Source organism: Perca fluviatilis, chromosome 5 (assembly GCF_010015445.1).
Source record: "Perca fluviatilis chromosome 5, GENO_Pfluv_1.0, whole genome shotgun sequence".
Taxonomy (NCBI): Eukaryota; Metazoa; Chordata; class Actinopteri; order Perciformes; family Percidae; genus Perca; species Perca fluviatilis.
In genome coordinates, this window is record NC_053116.1 from 40112519 (window position 1) to 40135018 (window position 22500).

The 22500-nt window shown below is 42.5% G+C and overlaps 2 protein-coding genes across 3 annotated transcripts in view; one reads left to right on the plus strand and one right to left on the minus strand.

The window, feature by feature from the left end:
* gripap1 (GRIP1 associated protein 1) overlaps nt 1-20335 on the minus strand; it is a 92869-nt gene extending 72534 nt beyond the window's left edge. The window contains exons 1-8 of one of the 2 annotated variants that reach the window (XM_039799936.1): nt 19929-20335; nt 17554-17620; nt 15008-15069; nt 14737-14763; nt 10627-10734; nt 8551-8713; nt 6489-6634; nt 4508-4547 (exon numbers count right to left, since the gene is read on the minus strand). In XM_039799936.1, the coding sequence (XP_039655870.1) occupies nt 4508-4547; nt 6489-6634; nt 8551-8713; nt 10627-10734; nt 14737-14763; nt 15008-15069; nt 17554-17620; nt 19929-19976 (661 nt within the window). In that variant the 5' untranslated portion in view covers nt 19977-20335. The remainder of the gene's footprint in view (nt 1-4507; nt 4548-6488; nt 6635-8550; nt 8714-10626; nt 10735-14736; nt 14764-15007; nt 15070-17553; nt 17621-19928) is intronic. The other variant, XM_039799937.1, reaches the window with a different exon arrangement.
* Nucleotides 1-22500, plus strand: part of kcnd1 (potassium voltage-gated channel, Shal-related subfamily, member 1) — a 1001373-nt gene that overhangs the window by 695187 nt on the left and 283686 nt on the right. The window lies entirely within an intron of this gene.

Sequence of the window (22500 nt, forward strand, 5' to 3'; positions counted from 1 at the left end):
GAAACATCACTGCCTCTATCTCTGCCACGAGAACGTTTTAAAACACCAAACACAAGCTGTGAACTGCCCGGGAGTTTAGGGGACAGCTGACTGTTTCCTGCAACGACAAAGCACTCGCTATGTCTCGCTCCTCTCTTTTCTCTCTCTCTCTCTCCTGTGAAATGCCTAGAAATCTAGACCACCCTAGAGGCAGCAAATGTAATTTGCAGCCAGGGTCCGTCTAGCAACTCTCCGTTGGCTTGCGAGCTGGAAAAACCAAACTCTAGTCAGGCCAATCACATCGTGTATAGAGTGGGTGGGCGGGGCTTATGGCTGCTGCTGCTGGTGAACAGAGGTCTTCTGGAAGACTTGGAGTTCAGCTTTTCTTTGAGAAAAGAACAAAGAACGGCTCTGAAGTCATTCTTAAAAAAGGGAAGATGTGTTCAGAGTTTAAAGTTTAATCTATCAGCTAGCACTGCTCTGATTGGTTGGAGCGCTATCCTATTGCGTGCAGAGAGAATTTGAAAGACAACCGTTGATCCCGCCCCCTCAGATTGAGCCCTGACCAATGGGGAGTTCCCAGACCTCAACATCTGGATGTGGAGCTGGCTGGTCAGGCTAACTGCCTTCAAGTGTGGTCGGAAACTTGGAAATCTATAAAACGGTCTGACCGAAAACAGTAACCGCGAAATAAAAAGTCTACTTGTGCATTGTTGGGGGTTTAAAGAACACAAGAGGACGTCACACAAATGGGCCGTTACAGTGACACTATGCCCACCGCACCACCCTTCGGAGAATCGCCGGTATGCATGCCCACTTTGGGTTGTTCCTCAGCTGGTAGTGTGTGTCTGCCCTGAGCCAGCTAGCTGCTCTACGCTTTACCAAAGCCAGGCTGCCAGTTCACCGTTACCGCTCAAATAGAAACCAGTTTAAATAATGTCCAGCAGGAACCAAACATGGAGCATTTGAGTTGTTCTGTAGCTGTTAACACATTTCTGCAGGAAAATAACAGCCAGTATATGAGAATTTAGTGCAACCAGCAGCATAAAAAAAAGGGCCACACTGACGGGGTTCATGTGTTCTTATCTATTATTAAGAACTAATTTAGAATAACAGTAACAGACTGAACCTTTGAGTTGATGTCGACTGGATTTCTCTCTCAAACAACAGCTGGAATAATTGGCTGGATGAGTTAGTCGTTGATTTGTTTGAATGATTTAAGGGGCTGAATACGCAAAAGGACTGCGCAGCTTTTGCAGCAGCTAAACCTGCACAGATACACCAAAAACAAACTGTGTAATTCTCAAAGGCTGAAATGCGCTGCGCGGCCATGCTGACAGCGTCTCGGTTCTCCTGTAATATTTGCACGTAATTAAATAAGGAAACATTGTCCCCTTTCTAATGCAGTTGCAAAAAAGTCGAATTTACAAAGATCATCGCTACCAGCCACACGCAGTTACAGTGAGATTATTAGCATCTGTGGCGAGTTGGTGGTTATCAAGCGCAGTTATAACGAGTGTCCTCCGATCCAATCGTCTTCTCTCACAGTCTGAAGGCTTGGAGCAGAATAATACTTTGCACAGCTGTTACAGGAGGCAGGTGCGTAGGAGAGGGACGAATACAGAACTCACCATCCATCCAATATAGAGTTCTTTGGGACGGTATATAAGGACTTCTGCACTGGCCGACTGACAAAGAAAGCCAGCCTGTTCTCTCCTCTCTGGAAGAACGTATCGGGCAGTAAAAAGTCAAACAAGCAGGCTGTGACCACTATCCTTCCATCTATCCATCCATCTATCCATCTATCGTCCATCATCCATCTATCCATCCATCTATCCATCTATCGTCCATCATCCATCTATCCATTCATCTACCATCCATCCATCTATCTATCATCCACCCATCTATCATCCATCCACCCATCTATCATCCATCCATCTATCATCCATCCATCCATCTATCCATCATCCATCCATCATCCATCTATCCATCCATCTATCCATCATCCATCTGTCATCCATCCATTATCCATCCATCCATTATCCATCCATCCATCTGTCATCCATCCATTATCCATCCATCCATTATCCATCCATCCATCCGTTATCCATCCATCCATTATCCATCCATCCATCCATCCATCCGTTATCCATCCATCCATTATCCATCCATCCATCCATTATCCATCCATCCATCCATTATCCATCCATCCATCCATTATCCATCCATCCATCCATTCATCCATCCATCCGTTATCCATCCATCCATCTGTTATCAATCTATCATCCATCTATCCATCCATCATCCATCCATCTATCATCCATCCATTATTCCCCATTCATCCATCTCTCTATTATTGTAACTCTATAAAGTGGTGTATTGAATCTCTGTGTACAGTAAACTGATGTTATGTATTGATGTCCTGTTTCATGTTGGGGGAATGTGATTGGTCGACAGTCACCTCCAACAAAAGACGGCTTCTCAGCTTCTGACACCATTGAAAGACGAGTACCGAAACTTTGCCAGCGGTTACATTTATCTTTGTAAGTTAGACAGTGTGCAGTACTGGATGTTAAAGGTCTCTGTCCCCTTTAAGTTCCCTCCTAAGGTTTTGACGAATGTCAGAACCTGTAGCTCGCCTTCAGAACATTTCATCTAGTCTTTTTCTCTCGGTCGTCCTCCTGCCGACTGTGTTCTTGCTGCAAAGGCAACATTCAAACTTTGCACGCAGATGAATGCAATCAAAGGGTAAACTTTATGGGAGTTTTTGCGCTGTAGAATCATTAGCAGTATCATTTGTGAATCGGACCTTGAGACGGGACCGGAGACCGTATAATATTAATGGACGTAAAGTATCCGGTTCGGCGAAGTGCTGCAAATGCGGAAGTGCCTTAAACCTGCCTTCTACCTGAACTCCTGCAGGGGGAGACTCCTTAAACCTGCATTATATCTGAATTCCTGCAGGGGGAGACTCCTTAAACCTGCATTCTATCTGAATTCCTGCAGGGGGAGACTCCTTAAACCTGCATTATATCTGAATTCCTGCAGGGGGAGACTCCTTAAACCTGCATTATATCTGAACTCCTGCAGGGGGAGACTCCTTAAACCTGCATTATATCTGAATTCCTGCAGGGGGAAACTCCTTAAACCTGCATTCTATCTGAATTCCTGCAGGGGGAGACTCCTTAAACCTGCATTATATCTGAACTCCTGCAGGGGGAGACTCCTTAAACCTGTATTATATCTGAATTCCTGCAGGGGGAGACTCCTTAAACCTGCATTATATCTGAATTCCTGCAGGGGGAGACTCCTTAAACCTGCATTATATCTGAACTCCTGCAGGGGGAGACTCCTTAAACCTGCATTATATCTGAATTCCTGCAGGGGGAGACTCCTTAAACCTGCATTATATCTGAATTCCTGCAGGGGGAGACTCCTTAAACCTGCATTATATCTGAATTCCTGCAGGGGGAGACTCCTTAAACCTGCATTATATCTGAACTCCTGCAGGGGGAGACACGTGTGGTTGCAAAAGGAGGTTGGTTTCTGTAGAAGTCTATGAGAAAGTGACCCACTTCTCACTTGATTTATGACCTCAGTAAACATTTTCATAATGAGTGTATGGTCTCAATCGCTAGTTTTAAGTCTTCTGCAACACAGAATGATGTTCATTTTTTGAATTATGGTCTCGTTGATTTTAAAATCGGCGATAAAGCAGTTTTTTTTAGGGCGTGGCTATGATGTGATTGACAGTCCAAAGCCTGTCTTATATGTAATATAACTATATGGGACAAAGATATATTTAAACCTAGCGAAGCTAAATCTTACCTTGAATTATGACTGCTAGCTCTCAGCAGCAGATTGGCGGTGAAAGTGTGTAACGTAGCGTAGAGTGTAAGCAGCGTTGCTAACTCTCAGCTAACGTCACTGGCAGATAGCGCCCAACAGTCTATGGCTCCTCCCTCTCTCCTCCCTCTCTCCTCCCTCTCTCCTCCCTAACTCCTCCCTAACTCCTCCCTAACTCCTCCCTCTCTCCTCCCTCACGTCTAAAATTATCAAACTCGACGACTCATAGCAGATCTCCACCAACCAATGACGTCACAGATGCTCTGTTCATTAATATTAACAGTCAATGGACGGGACAGATAGCGGCTGCAAGTGATGCGCAACTCATGTTGATATCAGCGCCCGCAATCTATTCTTTGGAATTTGCCCGTCAGTGTGCTCCTTTAGATTCATTCAGAACAGTGTGTGTTCAAAGAATTAAAGGCAAGTCAGCAGAAATCAGCTTATTGTGAAATTCAAGCGCTTCACTGGTCTGTTAGTCGATTAATATCTAAAGTATTTCATTATTATTTAATGCAAATACAGTTAATGTTTATTCTCTGACTGTTTATTGTTAGAACAGTTTATATATAATTAAATAGATTGCACAAATCTTGGTTTATTTTCATCAGACCAGAGAATTATTGAAGATCACATGAGAGGAAGTTCTTGCCGTCTAATAAGAGAGAAAGTGTAAACTCACCATGCAGCTGTTTCTCGGTGTTTTCCAGCTGAGCCTCGGTCTGCAAACAGGAAGAGAAAACATAGGATAAAAATACAGACACACCTTTATAGAAATGATCAATTCTGAGTGTTCATCTCTCACTTTTAGGGATGTCCCGATCAGCTGTTTTTTTTTGGCCCCCCTGATCCCGATATCTAGAGATAACAGAGTCCTGATCCGATACTTGTATTTGCTTTTTATACCACGTACCACTTCAGAAAACATTACTCTCTCTAAGTACCAGCATTATGGCCCACGTTAAAATAGAGCAGCAAATATAGCCAGCTTTTATTTTAACTATTTTACCATCTTATTAACCTCTAACACCTTCCTCGTGAGTGATGCAGCCTATTTCCTCTTTTTACTACCGCTTGTTATTGCTTTGATTAGATTAAGATTTAGATTAGATTCAACTTTATTGTCACTGTGCAGAGTACAAGTACAAAGACACCGAAATGCAGTTTGTGTCCAACCAGAAGTGCAAAAAAGCAGAAAAGTGCAATGTGATATACAAGTATAGACAGTTGCATGGTTGCATGGTTGAACGGTCTCTGTGTTGCTTGGCTGTGGGGCGTACTTTTGATGTGTAACTGTTCTAATATCTTGCTGCTTCCTGTAGCTCTGCATGGCTTACTGAGAAAGCTTATTTGTTGCTCTAGCTGTCTGCATGGTGTCTTGTTGATTTATGTCTGTGTAGGTTAACCTGTACTAATGTCTTGCTGTTTCTTGTTGCTCTGGTCTAAAATCATCTGGCCCAAGGACTGCAGTTGAAAATGAGCCGGCTGGCTAACACTGGCACATTTACAGAAATGTTGATTAATGTGTGTTGTCCTTTATAAAATAAAGAAAAAGAATAAGAATAGGGCTACCCTCTTCAGCTAGGGACAGTTAAGGCGGTTAACGCAGGAGGCCGGTTCATTCCTAAAAACAGCCACAGACCCGCTGTACTGAACCAGTGGCCTAGATAAGAGAGCTACCAACTGTTTGCTGTTTTGTCTACATAAATAACTAAGCAAACAAAGTAACAAAGATTTCTTCAGCTTAATACAGCTAACTTAGTGGCTATTGGCTAATCAAATATGTTCCCATAATACAGAATAATGTGTTTGTGTTCATTGCTACAGCATTGTCTCTGTATGTGTTGATGTATCTATGTAGTATCAGATATGTTTTTACCCATCTAAGCATATGTTGTTCTTATCTTATGTGTACTTGTTGGTATTGTTGTATTGTATTTGTTTTTTAAGTCATCAACCTGCTAGGGACTGCAGATGAAAATTAGCCGGTACGGCTAAATCTGGCACATTTACATGTTGGACATTGTACTCATGTTGATTAATGTGCACTGTCCCTTTTAAATAAAGAAATCTAAAATAAAAAAACGGTCGACGGTGGAACTTTTTGTTTTTCTGGGTCAAAATTTTGGGTCTTTTTCAACACTTTTTGTTGCTTTTCCAACAATGTTTTTATCGGCACCTTTTGACGTTTTTTATTTTTATAATTTTTTGGGCATTTTATTTTGACATGACAGCTGAAGACATGAAAGGGGAGAGAGAGAGGGGAATGACATGCAGCAGAGGGGCCATAGGTTGGAGTCGAACCCGCGGCCCGCTGCGTCGAGGAGCAAACCTCTATATATGGGCGCACGCTCTACCGACTGAGCAACCCGGGCGCCCTTTTCCCCACGTTTTTTAAGCTTTTCCCGACATTTTTGACACTTTTTTCAACGTTCTTTTATATAAAAATAAATAAAATTAAAATGCTATGAAACTGAATAAAACTTGTGAAGAGCGTTGTCCACGTTATTTCTTTTGAAAATCTGGTTGAAAGAAACCCAAATTTCTGATATAGAGACTTTTTGAAAATGGGTCAAATGTCAACATCTGCGATTTCGTCACAGAACTTAAAAAGTGGCATAAATTAAACTGAATATTCCTTCCAGAATCACGCCGTCGGTCACCTGTTCCAGCCTCTCATTGGTTCCCTCTGCGGTGACATCAGAGACTCCGTTGGCGCCGGCTGAGCCGTCGGTCTCCGTGGTAGCGCTCTGGTTGCCCTGGGCGACGGCCTGTCTCTGGAGCTCCTTGTCGTAGCGCTCCTGGAGGGCTGCAGGAAGAAAATCGAGTCAATTCATTCATTTATTCTTCTACCTCAATCTGTCGTGTTAAAAAACTAAAACTGACTGCGACTGACTGGGACAATCCCAAATTCTGTCGTCCAATCCACACTGACTCAGTCTTCCGTAAACGCCTACGCAACCAGATGTTAAAGTAGGGATGCACCGAATCCAGATTTTTGGGGTTCGGCCGAATACCGAATCCTCCTCCCATCCTCAGTCCATGAATACACTAAACACATGAATGAAGTAAACAACGTCCACAGCTGTGTATTTTTCATTTTATTTACCTGAAGTTGCTGCTCAAGTCAGTGGCTATCATTTCCCCAATTGCTGCATGAATGGCTTTGGCTCGTAGGTGATCTGAGGCCCACTGTTTGTTTGTTCGGTGGAGGGCAAAGCCGGTAATGGTCGTCTGGTTAACACCAGTTTTTAGAGGGACTGTCCTTCCTTTGCCGTACCTGAAGTTGCTGCATTCTGGCTGCTGTCTGGAGATTCCTTCGTGCACAACTCGTATTCTTTCGGATGTTTCGTACCAGATGTTGTAACAGCGGCCATGTTGTGTATAGTTTAGGCTCCTCGCCACCACCAGACCAATCAGCATTGAACAGACTGAACATGTAGCTGGACTTGAATGGCCTTCTTTTGACTGAAAGTACTGCCAAACAACAACTTGTTCTAAAGCCAGAAAGTCTGTGATAAACTAGATGCACTTCATAGATAGTTGTAAACGCAAAATACCGAAAGTAGGAGATCTGTCTGTATTTGGAAAGAGGATTAAGAATAAACATAAATAATCAGTACTGGGAAAAAGAAAGAGTAAGATCCTTTTAGTTTAACATGAAACAGCCCCGAAATCCCCATCACCAAACTCCACCAGACTCCATGTAAATAATCAGGACTTTTAGCGTGTATAGAGCCAGCATATTTCCACCAGACTCCATGTAAATAATCAGGACTTTTAGCGTGTATAGAGCCAGCATATCTCCACCAGACTCCATGTAAATAATCAGGACTTTTGCGGGGTTATAGAGCCAGCATATCTCCACCAGACTCCATGTTAATAATCAGGACTTTTAGCGTGTATAGAGCCAGCATATCTCCACCAGACTCCATGTAAATAATCAGGACTTTTAGCGTGTATAGAGCCAGCATATCTCCACCAGACTCCATGTAAATAATCAGGACTTTTAGCGTGTATAGAGCCAGCATATCTCCACCAGACTCCATGTAAATAATCAGGACTTTTAGCGTGTATAGAGCCAGCATATCTCCACCAGACTCCATGTAAATAATCAGGACTTTTAGTGTGTATAGAGTCAGCATATCTCCACATGTAAATGGGTGAATTAAGGGTTTATTTCAACCAAACCAGAGTGGTGATTGTTGGAACAGTGGAAAGATGAACCAAAACGGCTTTTGGTAGTTTTATTTTGTTTCTATCCACTTTGAATGAAGTGTGTTTTACGATGATAAAAGTCCTGATTATTTACATGGAGTCTGGTGGAGTTTGGTGATGGTGATTTCGGGGCTGTTTCATGTTAAACTAAAAGGATCTTACTCTTTAACTAAAACCTCTATCTCTGTAGGGATCCTTTCCATAATGTTGTCAGACACTTAGAATAATAATCTGAGTCTGTCAGCGGCAACAACAGAACTTTTAGTGGACTCTAACTGCTGCTGAACATTAGTCCTGTAGGGTTACATTACAGCCTGTTTTCTTGTTTAATACTGGACCAGTTTCACAAGATTGTTGTTCACATCAGTCACAAAAACATGGGGACATAGAGTCCAGGTTGAAAAATACCAAAATTCCTCTTTAAGAGCGGTGAAAAGATGAATCTACAAGATGCTGCTGTCTGAGACATCTGTTTCCCCCCCCCCACATAAAGCTACAACAACTCACCTTTCATTTGCTTCTGGAGGGTGGAGTTTTCGGCCTGGAGGCGGAGCATCTCTCCATCGACAGGACTGGATGCGGGGTTGGGTGGGGCGCTGGATGCAGAGGTGGCTCCTCCTTCCTTCAGACCCTGGTTCTCCTCTTCCAGCTGCTCGATCTGCGTACACAGCTGGAAACCAACAACGGAGGGATTATCATTAGAAAGTGTGGCAGGCTGGCTGTGTGTCTTCAGCAGGAGCCAACGGGATTACAGCTGACAGCCACAGGCAATAACTAAAGCTTACTGGGCCCTATACACGCTAAAAGTCCTGATTATTTACATGGAGTCTGGTGGAGATATGCTGGCTCTATACACGCTAAAAGTCCTGATTATTTACATGGAGTCTGGTGGAGATATGCTGGCTCTATACACACTAAAAGTCCTGATTATTTACATGGAGTCTGGTGGAGATATGCTGGCTCTATACACGCTAAAAGTCCTGATTATTTACATGGAGTCTGGTGGAGATATGCTGGCTCTATACACACTAAAAGTCCTGATTATTTACATGGAGTCTGGTGGAGATATGCTGGCTCTATACACACTAAAAGTCCTGATTATTTACATGGAGTCTGGTGGAGATATGCTGGCTCTATACACGCTAAAAGTCCTGATTATTTACATGGAGTCTGGTGGAGTTTGGTGATGGGGATTTTGGGGCTGTTTCATGTTAAACTAAAAGGATCTTACTCTTTCTTTTTCCCAGGCTAAAAGTACTGATTATTTATGTTTATTCTTAATCCTCTTTCCAAATACAGACACATCTCCTACTTTCGGTATTTCGCGTTTACAACTATCTATGAAGTGCATCCACGGCTCAAAGTAGGGTTGGGCAGTAATACGGTATACCGCGGGGTCTTAAAAATAACAACGGTATCAGTTTCAATACCATCATTAAAAAAATGCAATGCACTTATATAGGAGACATGGATTAAATATTAAATATAATGTATGCAATTATGTGTGGTTGTCATGTGTGGAGGAGAAAGTAGTTTCTTTGTAAGTTGTTATGTTATTATAGTTCCAGTATTAGTGTTTGGTATTCAGTTTCTGAATGCGGGGATTATGAAATCATGCAAGCCCTGCATATTTTGCGCAGAAATCGACAATTTTTGCGGCGAAAGTGCAACGTATTTCAAAAAAAGTCCCCCCCCCCCCGCATAAATATGCAGACTTTGGCTGATTATGCAATTAATTATGCGATCGCATAATCACGTTTTTCTGAAGGGACTGAATAAAGGAGTAGTCTATATCGATAAAGTTTCATTTACGTTCCACCAGATGTCCCTCTTTTCAGCCGGATGTGCGTCCCCCTTCCTCTGTCTCTGTGTTGGTGTTCTAACCTGCGGCTGATTTGTGAGGACTATGGTTAACTGCTCCTCAGATCTCTGCAGGGTAAATCCAGACAGCTAGCTAGACTATCTGTCTGTCTGTCTGTCTGCCTGTCTGTCTAACAGCTAGCTAGACTATCTGTCCAATCTGAGTTTCTGTTGCACGACTAAAACTACTTTTAAAACGTCCACATGTTCCACCAGAACCAGTTCCTTCCTGAGACTATTTAGCAGAGGCACCGTGGCTCCGTCCGGAGCTTAGCCCCGCCCCCACGACGATTGTGATTGGTTTAAAGAAATAAACCAGAGCATGTTATTCATCCAGGAATGCTGTGTGGACTAGCCAGACCTTCCTCCGCAGCTCTGTGGAGGAAGGTCTGGCAAAGCGAGACTAGTTAATCTGTGACACTATATATACGCTGCATATTTGTTCCCTTCAAGTCTACTTTCTTCCATTTTGTGAATCTAACCGCAAGGGGCGCCCGGATAGCTCAGTTGGTAGAGCGTGCGCCCATATATAGAAGTTTACTCCTTGACGCAGCGTCCAGTAACATGCTCTTCGACTCCAACATGTGGCCCTTTGCTGCATGTCGTCCCCCCCCTCTCTCTCTCTCGCTCTCTCTCTCCCCTGTCCTGCCAACATAAAGGCCTAAAATGCCCAAAACAAACTGTGTTTATAAACTGTATGTAAGCGTGCTGAGTCAGCGTTACCTTGGAGAGTTCGGTCATCAGCGTGCTGTTCTGTAGTCTGAAGTCTTCCTCCTGACTGTGCAGTTTCCCCTGAAGCATCTCGTTCTCACTCAGCAGCGCGTCCACCTCCTGCAAGAAGCCACAACAAACGGCCTTACTAATTAATAATGTCCGTTTACAGCTCGTATTCTAAATCTAAACTTCTATACTGTCGAAATGAAGGCTGCAGCCGTCTGCGTGGACAACGATAAAAGAAAGAAAAGGATTTGAAAGATAAAACTATTCATCACACAAATTAATTACAATGTTAGAAATACTGAAGCTAGACTCACAGGTTCAAACAACAACACAAAATATAGACCACATGTGTCAAACTCGAGGCAGATTTAGATCTGGCCCGTATATCAATTTGGGTTCACGATACATTTTGGCCCTCCTAGTTGTGCGCCAACCCAAAAACACAGGAAAGTGTTTTTTAAACTGCAATTCCCTGACATTCAAAGCAGAATTTGGCAGATTTGCCGACTCTGAGAATCAGAAATTCCCCCAGAAGCAGCAGAGAGAGAGTTTAATATTCAGGCTGAGAAAACAGGTTGTTAAAAAATGTAATCATTGTTTTTGCTTGATTTGCTAAATTCGACGATGGCTAAGGAACTCTTTTGATGACTTTTGTACGGCTTCATGTCAACAAAAATGTCAGAAAAAGCAACAAATTTACAAAAAAAGGTGACAAATGTCTGAGAAAGCCACAAAAAAGTCGGAACAAAAATGAGGAAAAAAAGCTACCAAAATGTTTTAAAAAAAGGGACAGGCACTAACAAAAGCACTAGTGTTGAAATCAACACTGTACTCAAATAATCGATGCATTGAATCGTGGACATGGACGATGCTGCATCGATGATCGGCCGGCTCATAATCCATTATTTCTGTTTATAATGTAATGTAGGCCTGACAACATTTCTGTTTACATATTCTGTTGTTTTGCACATTCAGGAGGTGCCATGTGCTCAGTGCTGTATAGTTTTATGTATCCAAGTTATTTAGTATTAGAGCACTGCAGAATGTTTGGTTTTTGAAGCTTGAAAAGCTCTGAATTAAATATCCTACATGGCTTTAATAGAAACATGGATTTGATGCATCGAGATATCGAATCGAATTAAATCGCTGACATGATAATCGTAATCGAATCGTGAGATCAGTGAAGATTCACACCTCTAAAAAGCACGTCAATAATCTCTCCATGTCTGGCCCTTGGTGTGGTTCTCTATTTCCAGTGTGGCCCTCTGGGAAATTGAGTTTGACCCCCCCCTGCTGATGATGAATCATGTTTAATCAGAAACAAACTAAATCTGCAGATTGTTGTTTTACAGTTTTCAGCCGTGATCCAGAGTTTAACCGACTGCTCTTCTGCTTTTCGGGGAGATGTGTGAACATTGTGACTTCTGTTTTATTTATTTTTAACCCTCGTGATGTCTTCCCGTCCACCATCAATGGGTTGTCCTTCCAGATCAAAACTGAAAGTTGAATAGTAAGTTAATTTTGGCACTTTTTTTTTCGACGTTTTTCCACACTTGACACATGTTTTGGGCATTTTTCTCAACTCTTTTTTTAATTTCATGGTCATTAAAGCTAATTTAAATGACATTATACCTCATTTTTTTCAGAAATGATGAATTGTTTTGACTAATAGTTAAGATCATAGACTGTTTATGTCAAACTTCAGTCTTAGACACACCCCAAATTCATTTAAAGTAATCATTCATTGTACCTGTGAAGATTGTTATATGGGTTCCATACAACACACATCATGCATCCATGTTATTTTTGGCCAATATGGTTGTAAGAAACCCATATTTTTTCATATAAAAAGCTTTGTAAACGGGTCAAATTTGACCCTAGGACAACACAAGGGTTAAATATTTGTTTGAGGTAAATCTATTGAAGGTCTGCAAAAAAAAATCTACAGAAAAGCTGTGGAAAAACTGTAATCTGGGGGAAATTTGCTGAAAAGCAGAACATTTCTGCTGGAATATCTGCAGGAAATCTGTGGAGAAACTGTGTGTAATCTATGGGAATATCTGTGTGTAATGTGTGGGAATATCTGTGTGTAATGTGTGGGAATATCTGTGTGTAATGTGTGGGAATGTGTGGGAATATCTGTGTGTAATGTGTGGGAATATCTGTGTGTAATGTGTGGGAATATCTGTGTAATGTGTGGGAATATCTGTGTGTAATGTGTGGGAATATCTGTGTAATGTGTGGGAATAACTGTGTGTAATGTGTGGGAATATCTGTGTAATGTGTGGGAATAACTGTGTGTAATCTGTGGGAATATCTCTGTGTAATGTGTGGGAATATCTGTGTGTAATGTGTGGGAATATCTGTGTGTAATGTGTGGGAATATCTGTGTGTAATGTGTGGGAATATCTGTGTAATGTGTGGGAATATCTGTGTGTAATGTGTGGGAATATCTGTGTAATGTGTGGGAATATCTGTGTGTAATCTATGGGAATATCTGTGTGTAATCTATGGGAATATCTGTGTGTAATCTATGGGAATATCTGTGTGTAATGTGTGGGAATATCTGTGTAATCTGTGGGAATATCTGTGTGTAATTATATATTGTGTGAATTATGATATGTTGTAATGTGTGGATATATGTGTAATGTATTGTATTGGTATCTGTGTGTAATCTATGGGAATATCTGTGTGTAATGTGTGGGAATATCTGTGTGTAATGTGTGGGAATATCTGTGTGTAATGTGTGGGAATATCTGTGTGTAATCTATGGGAATATCTGTGTGTAATCTATGGGAATATCTGTGTGTAATCTATGGGAATATCTGTGTGTAATGTGTGGGAATATATGTGTAATCTGTGGGAATATCTGTGTGTAATCTATGGGAATATCTGTGTGTAATCTATGGGAATATCTGTGTGTAATGTGTGGGAATATCTGTGTGTAATGTGTGGGAATATCTGTGTGTAATGTGTGGGAATATCTGTGTGTAATGTGTGGGAATATCTGTGTGTAATGTGTGGGAATATCTGTGTGTAATGTGTGGGAATATCTGTGTGTAATCTATGGGAATATCTGTGTGTAATGTGTGGGAATATCTGTGTGTAATGTGTGGGAATATCTGTGTGTAATGTGTGGGAATATCTGTGTGTAATGTGTGGGAATATCTGTGTGTAATGTGTGTGTATATCTGTGTGTAATCTATGGGAATATCTGTGTGTAATGTGTGGGAATATCTGTGTGTAATGTGTGGGAATATCTGTGTGTAATGTGTGGGAATATCTGTGTGTAATGTGTGGGAATATCTGTGTGTAATGTGTGTGTATATCTGTGTGTAATCTATGGGAATATCTGTGTGTAATGTGTGGGAATATCTGTGTGTAATGTGTGGGAATATCTGTGTGTAATGTGTGGGAATATCTGTGTAATGTGTGGGAATAACTGTGTGTAATCTGTGGGAATATCTGTGTAATCTGTGGGAATATATGTGTAATCTGTGGGAATATCTGTGTGTAATCTATGGGAATATCTGTGTGTAATGTGTGGGAATATCTGTGTGTAATGTGTGGGAATATCTGTGTGTAATGTGTGGGAATATCTGTGTGTAATGTGTGGGAATATCTGTGTGTAATGTGTGGGAATATCTGTGTGTAATGTGTGGGAATATCTGTGTAATGTGTGGGAATATCTGTGTGTATGTGTGATATCTGTGTTAATCTATGGGTATTGTGTTGTGTGGATATTGTGTGTAATGTGTGGGATATCTGTGTGTATGTGTGAATATCTGTGTGTAATGTGTGGGAATATCTGTGTGATGTGTGTGTATATCTGTGTGTAATCTATGGGAATATCTGTGTGTAATGTGTGGGAATATCTGTGTAATGTGTGGGAATAACTGTGTGTAATCTGTGGGAATATCTGTGTAATCTGTGGGAATATATGTGTAATCTGTGGGAATATCTGTGTGTAATCTATGGGAATATCTGTGTGTAATGTGTGGGAATATCTGTGTGTAATGTGTGGGAATATCTGTGTGTAATGTGTGGGAATATCTGTGTGTAATCCTGAGCAGTAGAGGATGCTAAAGATCGGTGTAAACGAAGAAAACTCACCTGAGCTTTCTTGCTCTTATTCAGAGCCTGATGAGAAAAAGAAAATCATTAAATTAAACGACAACAATCAGCAGATGAATATGAGCAAAAGTTAAACCTGCTGTTTGAAATAACTGATTTGATAATCTGAGAATTAAAAGTCTGATTTCAAGAGCTCTTTTTTATATTTATTAGAATATCAAACATTCTGACATCAAACCTCCAAATTCAGGTGAAAGTCTGTTGTTGCTCAGAGAATATTAATAATCTCTAATAATGAAGTTTTCGTTACCTTCTGTGCTTTGACAAAATCTCTCTCCAGAACCACGTTCTTCTGACGGACGGCGTTCAGTTCTGAAACACAGCGAACATCATTAGAACTGGGAGCGACATTATGGATATGATAATAATTCATCCTTAACTGATAATGTACAGTGCTCAGCATACATTTACACACCCATGCTAAAGTTGACTAAAAAGAGGAATAAAAAAAATCATCTGCTTCTTAATCTTAATTCTTAAAATCTTAATGAAAAAAAATGAGGCAAATAAATAAATGTTCCTTCTTAAAATACAGGGGGCATAAGTCAGTCCACCCCTATGTTAAATTCCCATAGAGGCAGGCAGACTTTTATTTTGAAAGGCCAGTTATTTCATGGATCCAGGATACTATGCATCCTGATAAAGTTCCCTTGGCCCCCCCCCATCATCACATACCCTTCACCATACGGTGAAGGGTATATGTGATGTGGGGGGGTATGGTGAAGGGTATATGTGATGATGTGGGGGGGTATGGTGAAGGGTATGTGATGATGGGGGGGTATGGTGAAGGGTATGTGATGTGTGGGGGTATGGTGAAGGGTATGTGATGATGGGGGGTATGGGTGGAAGGGTATGTGATGATGTGGGGGTATGGTGAAGGGTAGGTGATGATGTGGGGGTATGGTGAAGGGTATGTGATGATGTGGGGGGTATGGTGAAGGGTATGTGATGATGGGGTATGGTGAGGGTATGTGATGATGTGGGGGTATGGTGAAGGGTATGTGATGATGTGGGGGGTATGGTGAAGGGTATGTGATGATGTAGGGTGGGGTGAAGGGGTATGTGATGATGGGGGGTATGGTGAAGGGTATGTGATGATGGGGGATATGGTGAAGGGTATGTGATGATGTGGGGGTATGGTGAAGGGTTGTGATGATGGGGGGTATGGTGAAGGGTATGTGATGATGTGGGGGATGGTGAAGGGTTATGTGATGATGGGGGGTATGGTGAAGGGTATGTGATGATGGGTATGGTGAAGGTATGTATGATGATGGGGGTATGGTGAAGGGTATGTGATGATGTGTGGTATGGTGAAGGGTATGTGTGTGGGGGTTAGTGTGAAGGGGTATGTGATGATGGGGGTATGGTGAAGGGTATGTGATGATGTGGGGGTATGGTGAAGGGTATGTGATGATGTGGGGGGTATGGTGAAGGGTATGTGATGATGTGGGGGTATGGTGAAGGGTATGTGATGATGGGGGGTATGGTGAAGGGTATGTGATGATGTGGGGGTATGGTGGGGTATGTGATGATGTAGGGGTATGGTGAAGGGTATGTGATGATGGGGGGTATGGTGAAGGGTATGTGATGATGGGGGGTATGGTGAAGGGTATGTGATGATGTGGGGGTTATGGTGAAGGGTATGTGATGATGTGGGGGTATGGTGAAGGGTATGTGATGATGTGGGGGTATGGTGAAGGGTATGTGATGATGGGGGGGTATGGTGAAGGGTATGTGATGATGTGGGGGTATGGTGAAGGGTATGTGATGATGGGGGGGTATGGTGAAGGGTGTGTTGATGATGGGGGGTATGGTGAAGGGTATGTGATGATGTGGGGGTATGGTGAAGGGTATGTGATGATGGGGGGGTATGGTGAAGGGTATGTGATGATGGGGGGGTATGGTGAAGGGTATGTGATGATGGGGGTATGGTGAAGGGTATGTGATGATGTGGGGGTATGGTGAAGGGTATGTGATGATGTGGGGGTATGGTGAAGGGTATGTGATGATGAGGGGGGGGCAAAGGGAACTTTATCAGGATGCATAGTATCCTGGATCCATGTAATAACTGGCCTTTCAAAATAAAAGTCTGCCTGCCTCTATGGGAATTTAACATAGGGGTGTACTGACTAATGCCCCCTGTATTTTAAGGAAGAACATTTATTTATTTATGATACATAATTCATTCACAAAGAAAATTGGTGTCTTTAAAGGTTGGAATTTTCCTCTTTTTTTTTAATTAAGGCATTAAGATTTATTTCCAAAAGTGGATGTTGTATTCCTCTTTTTAGTCAACTTTAGCATGGGTGTGTAAACTTACGCTGAGCACTGTACATGTTTTCTCCTGATGAAAACTGTATTTAAACAGTTCTCAGGCTGTCCGTCTTTCCACAGCCTCAGCCAGTAAATCAGCTGTTTGGCTCATAAATTATATAAAACAGGAGTCAACTATTTCATGAATAAATCAAACTGAGCGGCTCTTCTCCACCGGGCAGTTTTCTCAATTACTGGATTAGTTGTTGGGTCTCTAAAATGTCAGAACAAATGGTGAACAATGTGGATCAGTGATTCTCAAAGCCCAAGATTACGTCCTCAAATGCATAGGCGTAATTTATGGGGCTTTCGGAGTTTTTGTCGCCTTTTTTGGACAATTTTCTGACATATTTGTCTCCTTTTATTGTTTTGACAATAATTGTTACGACGTTTTCGTTTCGTTTTGCAGCTCAAGTGGTGATAAAGAGATGATACACACAGCAGCACCTTTCACTCAAACATCATCATCTGTCAACGTTTTACCTGCCGAGTTCTTCCTGAGATCATCAGACAGCTGGTAGTTCTGGGTCCGCAGCTCCAACAGCTGAGCCTACGCACACACACACACACACACACACACACACAGAGCCACACACACAAACACAGAGACACACGCACACACACAGAGCCACACACACACACACACACACACACACACACACACACACACACACACACACACACACACGCGCAGGTGCACGCACATACACACGCACACACACAGAGACACACGTACACACAGAGCCACACACACGCACGCACACACATAGAGACACGCGCACACACACAGACACACACGCACATACACACGCACACACAGAGCCACACGCACGCACACAGAGACACGCGCGCACACACACACACACACACAGATATGCGCACACACACACACACACAGACATACACGCACACACAGAGCCACACACAGAGACACGCGCACACACACAGAGATATGTGCACACACACACACACACACACACAGAGAGACACGCACACACGCACGCACAGACACACACAGGTGCACGCACACACACATACACACGCACACACACAGACACACACACACACACACAGTGCCACACACACGCACGCACACACACAGAGACACACGCGCACACACAGTGCCACACACACGCACACACAGAGAACACACGCAACACACACGCACAGACACACACGGTGCACGCACACACATACACACGCACACACACAGACACACACACACACACACAGTGCCACACACACGCACGCACACACACAGAGACACACGTACACACACACACAGTGCCACACACACGCACGCACACACACAGACACGCGCACACACACACAAAGAGATACGCACACACACACACACACACACACACACACACACACACACAGACACGCACACACACAGAGACACACACACAGAGACACACACATACACACACGCACACACACACACACACAAACACACACACACACACAGAGACAGAGACACACAGACACACACACACAAGTTTACTGCAGTAATCTGAATATTTCTTCCACCTTTGGTGCAGTGACTCTTTTAGGTTTTCTGAAGATTACCAGTGTTTATTTTTAATTTTTTTAAACTGAATAAACTGATAGCAGCATGTGGAACATAAAACAGCTTTACAATGACATGTATTTATCAGCTGTAACAGGAATACAATGACAGGGAACGTTTTACTGCAACATAGCGTTACAGACTTTTACTGCAGCAAGGTTATGAATGCAGGACTTTTTCACAGAGTGGTAGCCTATTAGTACTTGTGTGGCAGTAATCTGAGTATTTCTTCCACCTCTGTCTTGGGTTCATGAACCTACACTGAGTGACTGACTGTGCATGTGTACTTTTATAATATTTTCTGGTATAACCAACCGGCTTAAGTGCAATTTAGTGTCCCAAATTATTTTCACAAAAACTGAGTGTCCCAAATGATGAGGGTCTGATTTGAGACAGGTTAGGGGTAGAGTAGCACAGGTGACAGGTGGTTTAGCAGGTTCATCATTGATTAAGGACATTGTATGGGGAATTTGGGACAGTAAACTGCACGTATACCTCATGATCCTACACTGTGTGACTGACTGTGTACTTTCATAATATGGTGTGGTAAATGCCAGTCAACACGGAGCTGTGCAGATACACAACACGTCTGTGTGTCAGAGCCCGTGACTGTCCCGTGCATGCTAACATGTGAGCTAACAGAAAGACGAGCTTCAGTAAAACGAGCTAGCTAGCTACATGGAACCATTTTTTTTTTCCTTCCAGAGAAAGCTAAGCTAACTTAGCCGACACTGAGCTAGCATACTGTCGCGAACTAGCTAGCTATTCATTTAAGATGCTTCTATGAATGTATGATCAATCGGATCGATACCTCGGCCCAGACTGACCTGACATTATTAAATTAATACGCCACGGCACAAGCTGTAGACCGTTAACTCCTAACGGTTAACAGTTAGCTTGAGTGTGCTAACGTCCCTGTCAGTGATGCTTGTGGCTAAAAAGGGATACAGCTACGGCCGGAAGTTACGCAAAATTACGCAAAATCTAGGCCAATATAACAATATAATTTTAATACTTTCACACAGAAAACATGTGTTCGTTCCTCAGGCGTGTTCTAACCCAAATTGCGATCTTTTTCCTGAACTTAACTTATTGTTTTGGTGCCTAACTGACGTCGCCGCAGCTGTATCCCATCTAGCCTCAACGGCTAACGGTTAGCTAGCATTGAGTGAGCTAGCCTCCCTGTCAGTGATGCCGCAGCCGACAGGTGTTCGTCACCGACCTGACAGCTACCTGCGAGTGAGCCCACCGACCTGAGACAACAGCTGCCGCGTTGTGTGCTTACCTGCATCCGATGGAACTCCTCCTCGGATAAAGCCTGCGACATGGCCATGTTTACCTGAGCTGCTAGCTAGCTAGCAGGCTAAGCTAGCGGAGCGGAGGAGGAGAGCAGAAGCACAGAGGAGGAGACGGGACAGAGCTCTCACTCTGCCTCGGTTTCCCGGAACCAAAACAACACAATAGAATAGACTGTTATTGCCATTTACAATTGGAGAAAGGCGTAGATTTTTGGGGGGATGTAGGGAATATGTCCCCCCCCCCACCACCAATTTTGATTCTGATTGGATCACCACAGTCCCTAAATGTACGGAGAAATGCAGGAAATGGGATTCAAATCGAAGACATTTTTCTCTATGGAAGTATATCTATATCTGCTGCCTGCAGGAACAGGTTGTCTGATTCAGATTCCCAGTGTGTGTGTGTGTGTGTGTGTGTGTGTGTGTGTGTGTGTGTGTGTGCGTGCGCTAAGTAAGGTTGGGCGGTATCCAAATGTTGATACCGTCAAACCTCCTCCCTATTTTACCGCGGTAGACGGTATTACCGTGACTAATAAATTATGATGTAAGACCAAACTGTTGGCTTGTGCACCGTTCAGAAACTGAATACCAAACACTAATACTGAAACAATAATAACATAACAACTTACAAAGAAACTACTTTCTCCTCCACACATGACAACCACACATAATTACATAAATTATATTTAATATTTAATCCTTGTCTCCTATATAAGTGCATTGCATTTATTTAAATGACGGTATTGAAACTGATACCGTTGTTATTTTTAAGACCCCGCGGTATACCGTATATTACCGTATTACCGCCCAACCCTAGTGCAAAGGTTAGTTTGGTTCATTCACTCACGTGTCCTCAACTTTCTGTTATTTCATTCAAATTTCTTCACACTTCTGCCTTGTTCTGTAGTTCACAGATGCAGGGAATATGTCCCCCCCCCCTCCCCCACCACCAATTTTAAGAAGATGTAGATTTGTCCACCCTTAAAAAATATGAAAGACAACCCACTCCCCAAAAGAGGTAAACAATTAAATTTAAAACAAAACGTTCAGATGGCTCAAACAAGTACAGAAAACATACCTGCAGGCCCATAGCCAGCCTAGTGGAAGTGAGGGTTCTTTTTTTCAAAAAGTGGACCTTTTTGAAGTTTTCCATCATTTTGTATTTAGTTCAAATACTTTATTTTGGTGACATTTTTGATTTGTGCTGGATTAGCTTGTCTGCTGGTATCTTGCTTATTTTTAGGTTCATAATTGTATTTAAATTAGAGGTAATATCAGAATAGATTTAATTTTCAAAAAACACTATATTTTTGTTGCATATTATAGTATATGCATATACTGTATATATAATGCATATTGCTGCAGCTTCTCTTTTCACCCTGTGTGTTGAGCTCTCTGTTTTAGCTACAGAGTGAGACCTCTCACTTCTGTTCCATCTTTGTTGGGAGTCGCACATGCTCAGTAGCTAGGTAAGGACTACTAGCCAGTCAGAAGCAGAGTATGAGGGCGGGCCCTGACAGTATAGATAAGGACTACTAGCCAGTCAGAAGCAGAGTATGAGGGCGTGCCCTGACAGTACCTAGTAAGGACTACTAGCCAGTCAGAAGCAGAGTATGAGGGCGTGCCCTGACAGTACCTAGTAAGGACTACTAGCCAGTCAGAAGCAGAGTATGAGGGCGTGCCCTGACAGTACCTAGTAAGGACTACTAGCCAGTCAGAAGCAGAGTATGAGGGCGTGCCCTGACAGTACCTAGGTAAGGACTACTAGCCAGTCAGAAGCAGAGTATGAGGGCGTGCCCTGACAGTAGCTAGGTAAGGACTACTAGCCAGTCAGAAGCAGAGTATGAGGGCGTGCCCTGACAGTAAGGACTACTAGCCAGTCAGAAGCAGAGTATGAGCAGCTAAGCGACCATTATAAAGTCTGTCTCTGAAGTAAAGGCTGGACTACAATAGAGCTGTTTGGAGCAGTTGGTGAACAGGGTTTCTGGTGGAGATGGTAAGTCCCTTTAGGGGGACTTTGGGACTTTTTCACTTTGAAAACCTATAACATGCACAAAAATATATATATGTAACACAATAAAGGAAAGGGAAAAAGCCAAAAAGCATAATATGAGCACTTGGGGGATTTGAATTATTGGCCATCCTTATTTTAAAAGACACTTGTTTATTACAACAACAAAAAGCTACTTAACAAAAAACAAAACAGATTTAAACTATTAATTCTGTAACAGATTTGTTGTCGAGATGTAGGCTACTAGCCCGATGAGAGCGTCCACTCCCAGATCAGTCTGGCATCTCGAGATAAGAGAACATTTGGAGCCGTTCGCCAAACGACCGACCAATCAGCGTTGGTTTGGAGGCGGGTTTAGGTGGTGATAGACAGATGGTTTATCCTAACCAGGATTTCCAGACAGCGGTAGCCCTAATTCTGTTAGCTGCTCGCTTATGCTTTTTCCTCTTGGATCCTTCTTTTGGGATATGGACCAGGAACCTGAAATGGTGTCTTTTATTCCTAAATTCTCGTTACACAAACGGCAAATCTCCTTTACCGACATGCTG